The sequence below is a fragment of the Pinus tabuliformis genome, chromosome X (assembly GCF_031772625.1).
Source record: "Pinus tabuliformis cultivar Carrire ecotype Pingquan chromosome X, CPIR1, whole genome shotgun sequence".
NCBI lineage: Eukaryota > Viridiplantae > Streptophyta > Pinopsida > Pinales > Pinaceae > Pinus > Pinus tabuliformis.
The window spans coordinates 822,921,368-822,938,310 of NC_142308.1; the positions used below are offsets into that span (position 1 = coordinate 822,921,368).

Genomic DNA, 16,943 nt, shown 5'->3' on the forward strand with positions numbered 1-16,943 from the left:
TGCTTTCACTGGGATGCATAACACCAATTGGCATATATAAATCTTCAATTTAACCCTAGGGCCCGCCATGCAATGTGTCAGGAAGTATGCCTGATGGCTCGCATTTAGGAACATACTAGGCCTTTTATCTTATAATCTCAGTGAGTCGATGCTCTATGCTTTAGTACTCATATCGGTTGCATTCGCGCATTATCAACGTATATTTTCCCTTCGTAATCGCTTGGTGTCGTTGGTGGGTTATAGGACTAGTGTGCCCTTATCCAACGCATGTATATGGACTCATATTACGCCTTTCAACACCAAACATGCACCATTTTACCTATTGCAAAGGCCCACACCACGCAATACCCGGAGTCGTGCCTTTGGTTTGTGCTTTGGAAAGCATCGTATCTGCCTTTCTATAAGCCTATGTAGCTGATATCTCAGATCTCCTTGCAAATTATTTGCTTTGTTGCTCCTTTTGATGGGCTTACATGCATATGCGTCAAAGGTAATTTGAACTTTGTCCCGGCCAAGTTTCTCTTCATATTATGTTGGACATGAGTCATTTCAATATTGGCGTACAATGCATAAACTCCCAAAACCATACAATATACCAAAGATTGAGGCCTTGGGGCTTGATAATGCAGGTGCCTTTATATTTCCAGTACCAAACGCACCAAAACACATGAAGTGAGCTGAAAACTTGTGACACGATGCTCTCTCTCTCTCTGTTTTGGCTCTACCTTATGCTTTCTCTTTTGCTTTAGTGTGCCAATACATCCAATTGCGCTAAATTCGAGAATGATAGCTTAGGGGAACATCGACTTTCAGGTTCATATAATGATTTTAAATTCCATGTATATGATGCTCTATTTCACAATGAAAGACTTTAAATGTCCTTCAACCACCTGTTCAATAGATCACTCCCCCACCGTGAGCTTGCACTGCCTCATAGTATGCTTGTGGTATGATGCCTTCTCGATTAATTTTGCCATGTCACATGTTGTTTGGAAACAAGGTCCCAACCCCCATCTTTGGTTTGACACTAGCGTTGTGCTCCTCTGCTTGCCCTACATGCCAAAATACCACATGGATTAGTGAGGTCATTAACATGCATTTCAACTATACAACCTTAATAATAAACAAGGAAATTAAAGGCTGATCTAAGGGAGTTTTACAAGGTCTAGGGGACCTTCACCCTACTAATGTGGTATATAAAGCATCACGGATGTTTCTTTAAGCAACGTACACACGCCACGACATCAAACTAGCTTGCCATTTACAAGTGGGATCTTTTTTATTAATCTAAACCTCGAAAGGAACATTTAAGGCACTCACAATGGCACAAGGTTTCAAAAGAGATAACAATGACCGCAAACCTTAGGCATGTGCTCAGACGGGGAACCAATCATGAACCAAAGGGGGATGGCATGCACCAACTTTTTCCCTGATGTTAGACATTGTCGATGGGAATGCACCCGTGGGGGTGTATGAATTAGGCTAAATCAAGAAGTGTCAAACCACTCTTTTGCCAATTTAGGGTTTTTGCCAATCCCTAGAATAGTCAACATAACGAAAGCCAAATTGAAGTCTTGTCTGTCAACACATAGTGTCCCCATTGATTGAGATGCATATTATAGGACAATGCATCATTACATAAACCAACCACCCTAAGCCATAATGCAATCATGATGTCAGTACTCGAGGTGACAAGTAATGAACGAATGCAATATACGTTGCATGAGCATGTGGATTGCTAAGGTTCGATGGACATAAGTCATGGGGAAAATTTCAAATTGAAAACCCGACCATAACCCTAATGGCTTGAGGTGAGGGAGGGGATGCCCGAAATTTTGAATATGCCCAAAATTTTGGGTGTTGTTGTAGCGGCTACAACATGTTCATAATGTTGTTTTTCTTCAACTTGAACTGGTTATTCTCTTCTAGTTCACCATAAGACTTATTCTCAGTTTAACTCTACTAACCTTCTATCTTTGCACTACATGTTGTTCTATTTCTAGTCTATTTTAATTTGGCATTGGAATGCCAAGTTTTCAATGCAAAACACCAAGTTTACTTCAACATGGTACGCCAAGTTTATAAACAATATTGCGTCCTTAACTTCTCTCTTTTGCATGTGACTCAATGTCACATTTTTCACAGCTAAAGTGCAGATAACACTTAACATTACATAGGTTTAAAAACCTTTCACTCCCTTAACCTTTATTTCTTGTCGTTATATGTTGTGTTGGTGAGATTTCCATCTCCCAGAGTCTTTCCCATGTTGTAGAAGTTTGCATGGAACTCTCGATTGAAACCTCTGTGACAAGACTTGAAATTGTCGGTCAGTTGATAGAGAAGTTCTCATCTCATAGAGTTTGTCAACCACAAAAAAACCCAAAATAATAACCTTCGCAAACCTTTTTATTGAACCTTCATGACTCAATGATATGTCAGGCATGCCACGTTATTATGGAAATATATCATCCCATGTCATAACACTACCATGTGTCACCCTGTGAGTGGTGCCACATGTCAACCGACATAGGGCCACTTAGGTACCCATAAATGTTAAATCATCATGCCACATGTCACATGCTACCTGCTACGTGTCCTCCAATCATTGGGCCACACCATCTTGTCTACCATGTGTCACCTGTATGGAGGGGGGTCCTGAAGACTATGTTTTGCAGTGATTTTATTTGTTAATTGAAAAGTGGCCAGGGCACTATATTCACATTAATTACCAACGGTGAGAATACTTCCATCTAGCATAACCTATCTCCCATGGTGCTCCCTTCACAAACCTCTTATAATATTTCAACCTTAAACTTCTACGATGTGACAACAAATCATACGTTTGTTGATGGTTCTGTCCCATGGAGTCTGTCAATCATGAATATTTCGACTTAGAAATACCACAACACGACAGGAAATTATGCGTCAAGTGTCAGGAAAGTTCCCATTCGTGATCTCTATCAATTGCAAGACTGTGTCTCTCCTTGTCAAAGCCTCCTTCCTAAAAGTTCCATGGGGCACTGTGAATTTAACTAACAGGAAGAAGCTAGTCTGTGCCTTCTGTTAACCTGTGTGGAACCATGAGGCTTTGGAACCATGCCAAACTTCAAAGTGCTCTAACTCCTTATCCCTTTGGAGTTTTTCAAGATGTCATATAACATTGGAAAATCCTTATGAGGATTATCCAACCATACAATTTGTGGGAGCACTTGACTTGATCTTCTATACACTAAATGCCCTCTAAGATAGACCCTCAAATCAATAAAACACCAAAGGCACATCAACAATAATTACTTTACATCAAGGACAACTCCTTTAACATCAACAACTACTCCTTTGACATCAATGACAACACTTTGCTCAACAAAAGGAAGAAGGGAACATTGGTAGAAACCAAAGGAATCAAAGAAACCATTGAGAGTGGGAACCCTAGATAAGGAGCCTTAAAAATATGACATTGTAATCATGTCAAAATCAAGGTTGAAGGACATTGTGGAAGTAAAAAATGTTAAATGTATTTCAATTGTTACCACAAGTGACTAGACACCAATAAAATGTTAGTGATTGTATGCCAAATGATCCATAGAAAAATGATAAATGAGCCAAACAAAAAGGAGCATCAAGAGGTCAATAAACTATATGTGTTGATACATAATTATGTATTTTAGGGGGTTAAGGTCCTTGATTGAGTCGTTAGGAAGTGATCCCTTAAGGTGGATCCATCTAATACAATATTATGTGGATGTAATGGTCATTGATCTCCAGGGACCATGAACCACATAGAAAAAAGAGTGATTAAAAGGTCCTAAGGGTTGTATGAATACAAAAATAGAAGTAGAAGAGAAAAGAGACATACATAAATGAAAGGGAAGATATGAAAAGACAATGGCACAAAAAAATGTAGTAGAAGAAAAATGAGCAAAGGAAGAGGAAAAGAAAAGGTGGCAAGAAAATTCTAATGAAGAAGAAGTTGATAATAAGGAAAATAAGTCTATTGGGTTAGTAAACCATGAGAGGATAAAAAAAAGACTCACATCAAAAAGTAAATTTGAAAGGAGTATGGACACAACATTACTCTTTTTCCCTCATTAGATAAATGTCTTTAGAAGATGATTTTATATTCTTTTTCCCCTTACCATTGGGAGTTGAGATAACTTAAGCATTGCTATGGGTGGGTGCATGGGAGGTCCATAAATTTCATGCAATTATCTAGTGTGTCATTGGTCTATATGTGATGTTGTTGAGGATTGAGCGTTGAATAACGCGTAGATGGATAACACTATAGTTTGTGGTTAAGTTGTCATTAATTAGTGCTAATAATTTGATTGAAATGGATCTCAACAAGTGAATGGTTGTAAGACTCAGTGCGTACAAATATAATTTATTAATAAATGAAGGTTAGATAAACTATAAATGGAAATGCAAGTGTTAAAAATAAATAAATGAGACAAAGAGAGGAAAAAATAATTGAATAAAATAGAAATATGAAAATAGGAGAGGAATGGGAGCTAGATGGTCAATCTCTTGGCCTTCCCATAACCCCTAGTTCTCCTATATCTCCTTGTAACTTGACTCTCAAATGGCCTTTTGGGTCAATAGGAGAGAATGCAAATGAATAGGAGTTATGTGAATTGTTGAATGACCATAAAGTCATGAATTGCATTGTAACATGGCATTATCAAAACAAAAACTACACAACCATTCAATTTTGGTTTTCCCATTTAGGTTGCCATGATAACCATGATATCTTTGTGTTAATGGTTGTGTTAAGTGTTGTGCTTGAGTTATTAGTGATTTTTTGGTGTTTAAATGCTATAAGTGCTTGGATTAATGGTTTTGATGAATAAAATCCATTGTAATACATTATATGTTCTCTGAAATTCATTTTCCATTAATAATTTTTGAGAAACAATCACCACTGTCCACTCTTGTTACACTAGGAGATCAATGGCCATTAATAATTAGATGTTGCAATTAGTTATCTCCTTTCCTAAGTGTCCATATGAAGTTTAAGGAAAGTTGGTCATGTTGAATAATTGGTAGTGAAACCACTTGCTATATTTTGAATGTGGAAGTAATATTCCCTCCAAGAAGTGATTTGTATAACTAGTCAAATGGTGAAGGGTGAGAGGGGACCATGCATAAGTGATTAAAGCTATATAGTGTTCATGGCTTATTTTTCTTTGCATCTCAATTGTCGTATGGTATGCAAGTCATACCATTTGTGTGGGATGTTCATTGCTTGGAAAAATGATATGGTCATTCTTCATTGACCATATCTTGATTGGTTGTCCAAAGTTGACCATAGGATGGATCAAGTGAATTAATAAATGCATGCTTCAAAGCTTCCTTTTAATCTTTGGGTTATCACATGTTTTTGCTAATTATGAGAAGTACAATAATGTTTTGTTAATCAGGAGGTTGTATTATTGTTATTCAGTCCATTCTATTTGGCAATGGTTTTAGTGTTGAATACTTCAACAAGTGTTTGCCTTAGTACTTGTATGTGAAATCTTTGCACTTGACCTTATAGTCATTAGGAAAAGGCATTAGATTTATGAGTATTGTTTATAATAATTTTTTTTTTGGAGCTTGTGCTGTACATATGAAACATGGAAGTGAGTAAATGGTTTTGCAACTGAGCAAGTGAGTGATATTCAATGTCACTTATTAAAGTTGGAGTAATTGATTTCATCAACTTGTGAAAGTTGCTTTGGTTAATGCATTTGACATGAGGTGAATTTGTCTCATTCATTAACTTTTTAATGAAGTCTTACTCATAGGGTTTACATAATAAGCCATTTCATATATGTTGTGGATAAATACTAGCCCATATATATTCTTTGTTGATTTGAGTGTTGTAGCATTTCCAGGTTTAAAAGAGGCATCCAATTTAGTTTCAAATATAATGTTTTGTTCTTCTCACATTTAATGTTATAATTTGGGTCTTTGAACATGTTTTAAACGTTCACACTTCAGTGGAATTAAAGGCAATTTCTATAATTGTGAGGGAGTTATACAAAAAAGTTTGCAAACCTTTGAAGTTCCATTCATTGACTAGTGTTTCTATATTAGAAACCACACTTTTGTAATGGTTTTAATTAACCTTCTAACCACTAGTATTTGCTAGTGTTTGCATAATATGTTCAACCTTATGGTAGACACTTGTTGTGAGCTTTTGAGGCTATTACTTGGAGTAAATAAAAGAGGATTATTGGTTGTTGTTTCATTAATACTATGAGAGCCCATATTATTGGTTGGAGAAGTGGTATTTGTTTGAATAGAATGTACTTGTGCAAGCTCTTCACTCATAAGCTAATTGGAGCATATGGAACTTGGAAATGTCCACCACACTTATTGAATGGATGACAATTGAACCATGTATGTGTTTAGTTTGTCAAGCTTGAGAGTAGTCACATGATAAATAAGGGCTAAATTGAGGATAGAGATCTTTGTACAAGACCTAGAACATCAATTGTGTTTTTACTTTTGTAAAAGATTTGTGTTGGTGAAATGAGTGGGCTATAAGTCCATCATTTACAAATCAAACATATGTTATGTTATGGTTGGTCTTAACTTTCTAACATGATGGTGTGCAAGTATGAATGATTAGTGATGAGTTGTAATATTATGTAAGAAAAGCTTCACATTTCTAACTTTGATCATTGAACAATGTCATACCCCTAATAATAATAAATAAATAAAATAGTATACTATTAAAATATAAATAAATAAATAATAAAAAATAAATAAAAGATAATAATAGTAAATAAATAGTAAACAATAAAGATAAGATAATAATAGTAAATAATAAAGAAAATAATAATAATAGTAAATAAATAATAAATAATGAAGAAAATATAATAATAATAAATAATTAAACAAATAAGAAAATAATAAAGTGGAGTTCTAAATAAATATATATAAAAGTAAACTATAAAAATAGTAAGAATATGTAAAGTTAACAAAAAGTAAAAAGGAATAAAATAAGAAAGAGCTAAATTAAGTAAAACTTAAAATAAAGAAATAAAAAGTTGGCATGTTGACACATGGAATGTGTGCGTGCAATCTCTTTCCATTTTTTGTTCTATTTAATGGACGATGAGGAGGATGCGATTCATCCATTCCTTCGTCCATTCTTTTGGGAGAAAAATGTTGTGAGACAAAATATACTCTGGTAGTAGTACATTGATTGAGGGCTCTGAGGTGACTAGTTGTAGAAAGTCTATGTGCAGTTGAGCCTATGGTTGGGTGGAGAGTCGTCCTCAAAACTTTGTTGCGGTTAGCGAGATTCAAATAATGTTCAACTCTCAAATCACAAGTAAGGAATATCATCGCTACAGGTAAGTTGTCTCTGCACATGTTTTTCAAAATTCTATGCTAATTAGTTGAATGGTTGTGTGTTGATTGTAAATCCTTATCATCGCCATAGGTAAGTTGTCTCTGCACATGTTTTTCAAAATTAGTTGTGTGTTGATTGTAAATCATATAATTGATCTACTTAGTTGTATATTTAAATTGTGGGTTGTTACAAGCAACCTTAGGCCATCTTTGATCATTGAACATCCCTAACCCATACCCCTTGATGATTGAGTAACCTTAAGCCATACCCCAAAGCTACTTATCTTTTCTTTTAACCAACTAGCAACTTCCTTCCCCCATCTACCTTTTCTTCTCTGTGTCCATCATTTAACTTACAAAACCTATTATTAGTAATAATAATGTTATCCCCTCCACCCGATTTCAATTCCCTTGAGGGTACATCTTTGGCTCGTTGTGATAAGGTTCAAGGAGGGCTCCCCCACCCTTGTGGAGTCTCGACTATTGCTAAGTCATAAATTATTGGTATATCTAGCTTATGATACAATCTTGGTGTTATAGTGACGACTGTTAGGTTTGATCTTAGACCTCTCCTAGATTAGTTACCAATTCACCATGGTAAAAAAATGTATGAATATGTTTTCATTACTTTAAACCACAAACATTAGATTAGTTACCAATTCACCATGGTAAAAATAATGTATTAATATGTTTATTCATTATCTTAAACCACAAACATAAGGCAAATATTTCAATATGAAAAGCATTCCTAAATTCGACAACACAATTTTTGATTAGATCTTGAAACTTAGTTATTCAAAAAACATTTTTGAATGTGTAAATAGATTCAACACCCTAAAATATACTTAAAAGACACTCAATTTTTACAAATTACACTACAAACTCATCATTTTAACTATTTTTTTAAATAAGATAAATGAAAAAAAAACAAAGAAACATACCCCAAATAAAAAATAATATCTAAAAATTCGAACAACCCTAATTAAAAACACACAAAATACCCACACCCCAAGTAAAAAGAAAAATAATGTCTAAAAGTTCGAACAACCCTAATTAAAAACAAAACAAAAAAAACCCACACCCCCAATGAAAAATAATGACTGAGAGTAGCCAAAAATAGAAATTACGAGAATGGCTTTGAGAGTCCCTCCCTTCGATTACAAGAATGGCTTTGAGAGTCCCTCCTTTCGATTACGAGAATGGCTTTGACAGTCGCTCCCTTCGAAGTGGGGTGTGGATTAAAGAAACGCAACATCATGTTACTGTTTTTCGTTCATAGGTCCCTCAATTCGCAGTGGGTGGTCATAAAGAAACGCGGCTTTTAGTTTGCATATGGGATGAGTGGAGGAACAAGTTTTAGAATTCAACATCTAAACAGTGGCGATGCCAACTTTATAAGATTCCCATAACTCCTCGCTCTGTCATCATTATTTTAAATTCTACAAATAAAGAAAAAGATTTGAGAGATAGTGGGGGAGGCGATGTGGGAAACTTTGTAGAGTAATGGGGCAGAACACAAGAGTGGTGAATCCGATGAAATCTGTTCGGGGAGGAGAGGAGACAAATAGGTAGAAAAGAGGGCATCTGTTATTGTTGTTAAATCTAGTTTGATCTCTATGACCACAGGACTCATGGATTTCAACGAGCTAGAGGCGATGGACGGGCTACGGTGGGCATGGAACAAATGGCCAAGCTCCCGGATTGAAGCGGCGCGAATGGTGATCCCGCTGGGCATCCTGTGCACGCCCCTGATGGCGGTGCAGGCGGAGGAGAATCAGCCACACCCGCTCCCAATCCCACTTCTCCCATACGACCCTCTCCTTTGCAGGTCCTGCCGTGCCATCCTAAACCCCTACGCTCGCGTCGATTACCAGGCAAAGCTGTGGACGTGTCCCTTCTGCTTCAACCGCAATTCTTTCCCCCCTTCCTACTCGTCCATAAACGAACAAAATCTCCCCGCCGAGCTCTTCCCCACTTACAGCACTGTCGAATACCATCTCAACAGGAACGCCGCCCCCAGTTCCGCCTCCAGAGTTCCCTCATCTTTCGGACAGCAGGTTGGTCATTGGCCTGCCCAAGGGGCGCAACAGACCCAGGCCGTCGGGGGGCCCGGGTTCTTGTTTGTGGTGGACACATGCCAGCCTGCGGAGGATCTCCAGCATCTGAAGAATGAAATTTTGCACATCTTCAGCCAGTTGCCCGAGAATGCCATGGTGGGTCTCGTTTCCTTTGGGGCAATGGTCAATGTTCATCATCTCTCCTATCCTGATTGTTCCAGAGCCATCGTCTTCCACGGAGGAAGGGAGCTGTCTGCAAATCAGGTATATTTTTCGCATCTTCAATTCAATTAGATCATGGTTTGGATCGAGTTGGTATAGGCCTTGGGCCTTAGGCCTTCTTCTTGGATTTCAGATTGTCTTACATTCTAAAGGATTCGAACTGTCAACAACTGACCTAGATACTCCTTTTCACTGTGGCCATGTAAGAATTTAAGATACACAAAGTAGATCCCAAAATGGTAGTTCAATTGAGTCACTGTACAATTTGCTCAAGTTTTTCTAACTTGATCATATATAGCTTTTTTTAGTTGTAATGAAGGGAGCTGAATCTATTTAATTGCATTTAAAATCAATTCTCTCAACTTAGCATCTTTCCATCTGTTCAAGATTTACCTTGCATCCGCAAATGTTATAAAGTTATTTAAGGACCTCTTTGCATTTTCCAGCTCGAAATGAAAAATAAAGTTATAAGGACCTCTTTGGAACTGGCAAGAATATCAATAGAGCAATGCCATACTGTCAAACAGCGTAGTTGTTCAAAATTTGACCACCTGTTGTAAAGTCCATTCTTGACAATGGCTAAAATCAGATCATTTTGACATTTGAATCCAGTGCCGTCGTTTATCATTATTTAATCATAATGTAATATCCAGTCCTTTAAATATACCACAGTGATGCCGACTGATAAATGTAGTAAAAATTAAGAGGCAAAATCATTGAAGTAAATCAAGGCAAAGATAATTAATAGTTTAGACAAACTAAACAAGTTTCAACTGTTAAGAGAAATATTTGGCAAGTTAATTCACAGTTTTGTTTCTCCATACAGAAATCAGAGAAGGGGAGGGCTAACTTTGGTGAAAGTCCAAGTAGTTGTGTAATTTTTGTGAATGTTCTTTAAAGCACCTTGGCAGGCTTTTTGAGATTTTCCTAGCCTACATGCCAAATTCCTAGAAAATAGTTCATCTTGACTAAGTGCAGATATCAGCCTGTGCAAAGGGATAGTTCATCTTGACTAAGTGTAGATATCAGCCCGTGCAAAGGGCCCTAATGAAGCTAAGTAAGTCAGACCAAACTGGCTTTGAAAAGTATCCCTAACGAGGCCCATGGACTTGGTTTTACCTGTGGAATATCCTTCGAGAGTCTTAACTGTTGCAACAGTTCTCGTCTATTTCCCATGACATGGAAGCATGTAATATTAACATGTTTGTCTCGTGGATAAAAAATATGATTCTTTACTAATTGCAGATATCAGCCTGTGCAAAGGGGCCCTAGTAAATTTTAATAAATCAGACCAAATTGGCTGTGGAAAGTAACCCTAAGCAAATTCTTGAACTTGGTCTTACTTGTGGAATATCCTTCAGTAGTCTTCACGGTTGCATTAGTTCTTGTTCGTTCTCCATGACCAGGAAGGATATGCTATTAACATGTTTGTGTCGTATTTAAAAAAAAAATATTCTTTTGCAGGTACAAGATCTATTGGGAATTTCTCCTCAACACCTTAGACAGTTTGGAAAGACTACGGTGCATCACCAGGGGTTTCTTCTACCAATGAGTGAATGTGAATTCAATTTCACCACCGCCCTTGAAGAGCTGCAGCCCTGTTCCTTCCCTGTTGTGGCGGGCCACCGTCCACGAAGAGCTACTGGTGCAGCTATAGCAATTGCTACTGGGCTTCTAGAAGGCTGTCTTCCAAATGCAGGTGCTCGGATTATGGTTTTTGTTGCAGGACCAACAACAACAGGACCTGGAATGATTGTGGACACTGACCTCGGAAAAAGCATTCGCACTCATCAAGATCTTCTCAATGATAACTCTCCCTACTACAAAAAGGCTTGCAAATTTTACAAGCAGTTGGCAGAGAGGTTAGTAGCAGTGGGGCTTGTTTTGGACGTTTTTGCATGTTCCTTGGATCAAGTGGGCACTGAAGAAATGAAACCAGCAATAGACACCTCGGGAGGATTAGTTGTGCTTGCAGAGACATTTGATTCTGATCAATTCAAGAAATGTCTGCAACACCTATTTTCCCATGATGAGCAAGGCCACCTAAAGATGAATTTCAATGCAACAGTTGAGATAATCACAACGAAGGACATTAAAATATGTGGTGCCCTTGGACCATGCTCTTCACTACAGAAAAAAACTACATCTGTTAGTGAGAATGAGATAGGAATTGGGGGCACTAATGCATGGAAAATGAGTACACTCACAAACAAAACTTGTATTGCCTTCTTCTTTGATGTGAGCAGCCAGCAGCCGAGTAAAATCCAACCAGGGACTGCATTTTTCATCCAATTCATCACACAATACCAACATGGCAATGGGCAAATCCGTTTGCGAGTGACAACTACTGCAAGAAGATGGGTTGATGGAACCCAAGTGCAGGAACTGGCTGATGGATTTGACCAGGAAGCTGCAGCAACAATTGTGGCCAGACTTGCTGTGCAAAAAACTGAGACTGAGGACATCCATGAGATTCTTAGATGGCTGGATAGGATGCTTATTCGTTTTGCATCAAAATTTGGAGACTATATAAAAGATGATCCAACTTCCTTCCGCTTGTCCTCCAACTTTTCTCTTTATCCTCAATTTATGTATCATCTTCGTCGTTCACAATTCCTCCAAGTCTTCAACAACACTCCTGATGAGACTGCCTTTTTTAGATTGGTGCTTAACCGTGAAGGTGTAGTTGGTTCTCTTATCATGATCCAGCCCACACTTTTTTCCTACTCCTTTGGTGGTCCTCCCACGCCTGTGCTTCTTGATGTGAGTTCCATCTCACCTGATTGCATCCTTCTTTTCGATTCTTACTTCTATGTTGTGGTGCATTATGGGTCTACAATTGCACAATGGCGAAAACTTGGATACCAAAATGACCCAAGCCATGAGAATTTCAAGAAACTCCTGGAAGCCCCAGTTCAAGACGCAGAAGCCTTGCTTGCAGAACGCATCCCAGTGCCCAAGTTCATCAAATGCGATCAACATGGTAGCCAAGCAAGATTTTTGCTTGCAAAATTGAATCCATCTGTCACTCACACTACAAACCAATATGGAAATAACTCTGAGGTGATATTTACAGATGATGTGAGTTTGCAAGTGTTCATAGATCATCTACAGAAGTTGGCAGTCCAGTCATAAACGGAACCTTAGAAATGTGCAGTATTTAATGAAACGTGGACAGAGATCAATGTTGGAGATGGATGTGGCAGTTTTACCCCCTACAGTGTCCGATGCTGTGCATGTTTCATCTTAAGCTCTTATTAATAGGTTGTGTGGTAGTATTTCATCCATTATTATTTCCGAACGATCCTTCCTGACTTTGTAAAGATCGATACTTCGATGATCGGATTCCCTACTTTGGTGTTTTTTTAAAAATGTACTCAAGCTTCATCCTATGCGATTATTCTGAAGCTTGCCAGATTCTGTAAAATTGGTATTCTTCTTTATTGTAATTAAAATATTTCAGTGAAAAAGTTTTGAAACTTGAGCTCTACAGAACTAAAGAAGGTTACATCCATTGGAAGCCTTGTATTTCTTGTTCTGAAGCTTGCCAGATTCTGTAAAATTGGTAGAATTCTTGATTGTAATTAAAATAATTTAGTGAAAAAGTTTTGAAACTTGAGCTCTACAGAACTAAAGATGGTTACATCCATTGGAAGCATTGTAATTCTAAAATGGTTGAGTCTTACGTTCTAGAGAAAATCAGTCTGATGATTGTTGGAACTTTATGCCCAGATATCATATTTTTAAAAACGAGTTGTCATTTTGGAGACTGTAACCTATTGACTGGCACAGTTTATTTGCCAAACAGGTTTATAGGTATAGCCTTTAGCAGGACAACATAATAGCATAATTTCTGATCTTGAGTTTTCAGCTACCAATTTCTGATTTTGTCAACACTTGTGAGTTGATAGAAGAAAAATGTGCATAGAAGACTTCAATAACATGTCTATGGATAGTAATGTGCACCAAATTGTGTTTTATTCATTGACTTGATAATGAACTTTATAGTGACATACCACAATGTAATGCAGTAATGTGTAGAGGCTGCAAATATGCAAGAGGAAATGGGTGCGTATAAAAGCACATAGGTGGGGTTCTCTGTAATGTTCCTGAGAAATTAATCGCTTAAGAGACAAAGTAACCTGTCGATTCCCGTAGGCTATAGTCCTTGATAAAGAGGAAAACCCCAAGATATCCAATTTTTGGGCCAGTTTTGGGTCAGCTGGTCAAAGAAACCCAAAGTTGGAGTTTGGTGTGAACTTTACTCAATCAACTAAGGAGATAATCCCCTCTAGGAAATCTATAAATACAAGAGGGTTGAATTCATTTGGATGATCATTAGATTGAATCAATTATCTCTGCTTTTCTTTGAGCTTGAGGCTTTAATGTTTTTAAGACCCCTTCTCTCCTATCAATTTGGTGGTGAAAGATTCCACCATAGTTGATAACTTATTTTCTCTTTTTCCTTTCTACCTTTGTTCTGGCAAGCAGGGAAGAATTCTGAGTCTATCAAGGGTTTGGTGGTGAAAAGAAGGCTAAAGCAGGGGATCCACATTCTTTTCTGAGACCTGAGAATTCACTTGAGGCAGCAGAAGGCTAATTCTGAAGAAGACCGAAACCATCCTGAGCAAGAAACATCAGTTCTGAGGTCACCGAAGTCTTTGAGGCCAGTAGAACAAACTTTCTGAGGCAGCCACAGATCTTCTGAGGCAAAATAGGTTGAATCTCTAAGGCTGGATCACACAGAGGATTGGTCATTTAATTGGATCATCCTGAAGCGAAGTGCGAAGGGCTCCTTGAAGCAATTGCAGGAACTGTCTGAACAATTCAAGGTCGGACTAGAGCCAAATTACCTTTCAGCTACCATAATCTTCCTGTGGTAGCACACAATTACATTCCCAGCCACATTTGTATAGTGGATAGCCGTAGCAGAAGAAGGAAATCGTACTGAAATAGTTTACTTGGGAAGACATCTATATGAAGGAAACGACTTCTCTAATTAATTCTGTGGCAAGAACGAGATCAATCTGATGCAGAAGCATTCTCGGGAGCAAGTTGAAGGTCTGAAGTAGTCATTAAACCGGAGTCCCTTATGTAACTGAGAACATCCTGTAACAGAAAGCCGAATTCTCAGTGGTTGAATGCGAGTTCTGTGTGTGGGTTTAGAGTTGGGTCAGTGCCAGTTTTGATCATTTCAAGCCACAGGCTCGATGGCAGATCGAAGTTCCTGAACCATGAGCGGAAGTTATCCTAAGATGGATCGGTCCCCATTCTGGGAAGCAAGTTCTGGACAATCGGTCCTGTAGGAGTCTTCTTTGGGGTTTGTTTGATAGGATTTCTGATCAGGGTTTCACGTGTAATATTTAATTTGCAGATAGGTGGAAATTCAATCATTTAGTAAAATCTTCTAGTATACTTTTATTGAACATTGGAACCAGTTATCTTAATGCAGTTGGATTGTCCAAGAACAGTGACATTATTTATTAATGAACAGTGTTTGGATACTGAATAAAACTGCCATAGTAATATATTGTGTTATGAAATACATTGTTTATTTTGATTAATAGAATTTTATTGAAAAAACCCTAGATACCTGAAACTTTAGGTCAATAATTGCCCTAGGAGATTACAGTGGTATCAGAGCTGGCTTGGTTGCCAGCCTGGAGGGTGTTTGAATATGGAACCGTTGGAAGCAGTTTTTGGTAGGGAGTATGCAGAATCTTGGAAGAAGTTGGAAGAACAGCAAGTGGAAACCATAAAAAAATTGCAATATTGGAACAAAGTGGCTCGTACAAATTTATTAGAGGAGTGGAACAAGGAAAAGGGAAAGGATCGAATAAGGAAATGGAACGACTTTTGGGCTAGCAGCAAGAAAAACAAATTGAGTGATACTGATGATAAGCCCAAGACTGTAAAACAAAATATAAGAAAAGTTGAAGCAAAGGAAAAGGCATGGACATGGCTGTATCCCTCTAATAGGGAGGAAAATCCTGAAGAAGACACCATAGCTAGTGGTAAGAGTGCTGAAGGTGAAAGAAGTTGGCAAAATCTCAGAGAACAAGATGGACTTCCCAAGGAAGGGGATACCCTTTCTGATAGCAACGTGACTCAAATTTTAGATATGCATAGTATTGGAGAAAATAATGAAAGTATTTCTGGTATAAAGGAGGGTAAAGGCAATAGTGTTTGCAAGGATTCTCAGACACCTCTTGCAGTGATTTGTTACTGCCTAGCACCATCTCAGTGGTAGCAAGCACAAAGATATCAAATAGGGATATTGGCAACTCCACTAAGAGTATTACAGGATCTACTATGAAGCTGTCAGAGGAGCATCTACAGGATGCGTTGGGCGCTGGTTGTGATATGGAACCATAATATATTTTATCAGATGACAGGTACTAATAGTATTGGTGGCAGGTCAAAGGTTGTTGGTGGTGTTGATGACAAGAATAAGGTTTTCAGGAGCAATATGGGCATTAAGTCAGACCTGGTTATTACCAAGTGCAAGCTGGGAGAGAATTGGACCAAGGTCACAATTAAGCCCGATTTAATTAAATTTAATATGACCCGTCTGGAAGATGATGTTGTTTCCTTGATGAGGAAGAGAGTTGTGGATATCACTGGGTGCCTTGGGAAGAAAGTTCAGGTTGAGCTTAATGAACAACGATTGCCTGTTGAGACTTTCCAAGGCTATATTGACCTATACTTGCAAGTAGCTTACAAATCGAAGCCAGAGCCTCTTCCAAGAATCTATGAAAAAAATTGTGCGGGATGCTCTTAACTCAGCTATTGATGAAGAAATGTCTACAGATCCAAAAGTCCTTTTTATGGGAGAGGAGGTTGGTGAATACCAAGGAGCATATAAGATATCAAAAGGCCTTTTGCAGGAGTTTGGACTTGACAAGATTCTAGACACCCCAATCACTGAGGCGGGTTTCACTGGAATTGTTGTGGGCACTGCATATTATGGGCTACACGAACAATTGTGGAATTCATGACCTTCAATTTTTCCATGACATAATAATATTGATCATATAATAAATTCTGCAGCCAAGACATGACATGTTTGCAGGTCAAATTTCTATTCCCATTGTTTTTAGACGACCAAATGGAGTTGTTGCTGGTGTTGGTGCTCAGCACTCAGTGTTATGCTGCATGGTATGGTTCTCGTCCCGGGCTGAAAGTTTTGAGCCCCTATTCAGCAGAAGATCCTCGTGGATTGATGAAAGCTGCCATCCGTGATCCAGACCCTGTCTATAAAGAAGTAAGCAACAGATGGGAGATTTCTGTGAGCTTAAGTGTTGGACAGTTTCAACAGGTCAA

General features: G+C 38.0%; 1 protein-coding gene and 1 pseudogene across 1 annotated transcript; both read left to right on the forward strand.

Annotated features, from left to right (window-relative positions):
* Nucleotides 1-8,520: 8,520 nt before the first annotated feature.
* On the forward strand, nucleotides 8,521-16,507 carry LOC149142305 (Sec23/Sec24 protein transport family protein). The gene is made up of 2 exons (XM_089449680.1): nucleotides 8,521-9,662; nucleotides 11,085-16,507. The coding sequence occupies exons 1-2, from the start codon at nucleotides 8,958-8,960 to the stop codon at nucleotides 12,753-12,755; spliced, it is 2,376 nt and encodes a 791-aa protein (XP_089305806.1). The 5' UTR covers nucleotides 8,521-8,957; the 3' UTR covers nucleotides 12,756-16,507.
* LOC149142306 (DNA topoisomerase 2 pseudogene) lies at nucleotides 15,961-16,401 on the forward strand (annotated as a pseudogene).
* Nucleotides 16,508-16,943: the final 436 nt, after the last annotated feature.

What these genes read in the sequence shown, in the direction of transcription:
- LOC149142305 (XM_089449680.1), top strand. Translation starts at nt 8,958, where the DNA reads ATGACCACAGGACTCATGGATTTCAACGAGCTAGAGGCGATGGACGGG. An exon ending in GGGAGCTGTCTGCAAATCAG is followed by an intron (nt 9,663 to 11,084) that starts GTATATTTTTCG and finishes ATTCTTTTGCAG; the next exon opens with GTACAAGATCTATTGGGAAT.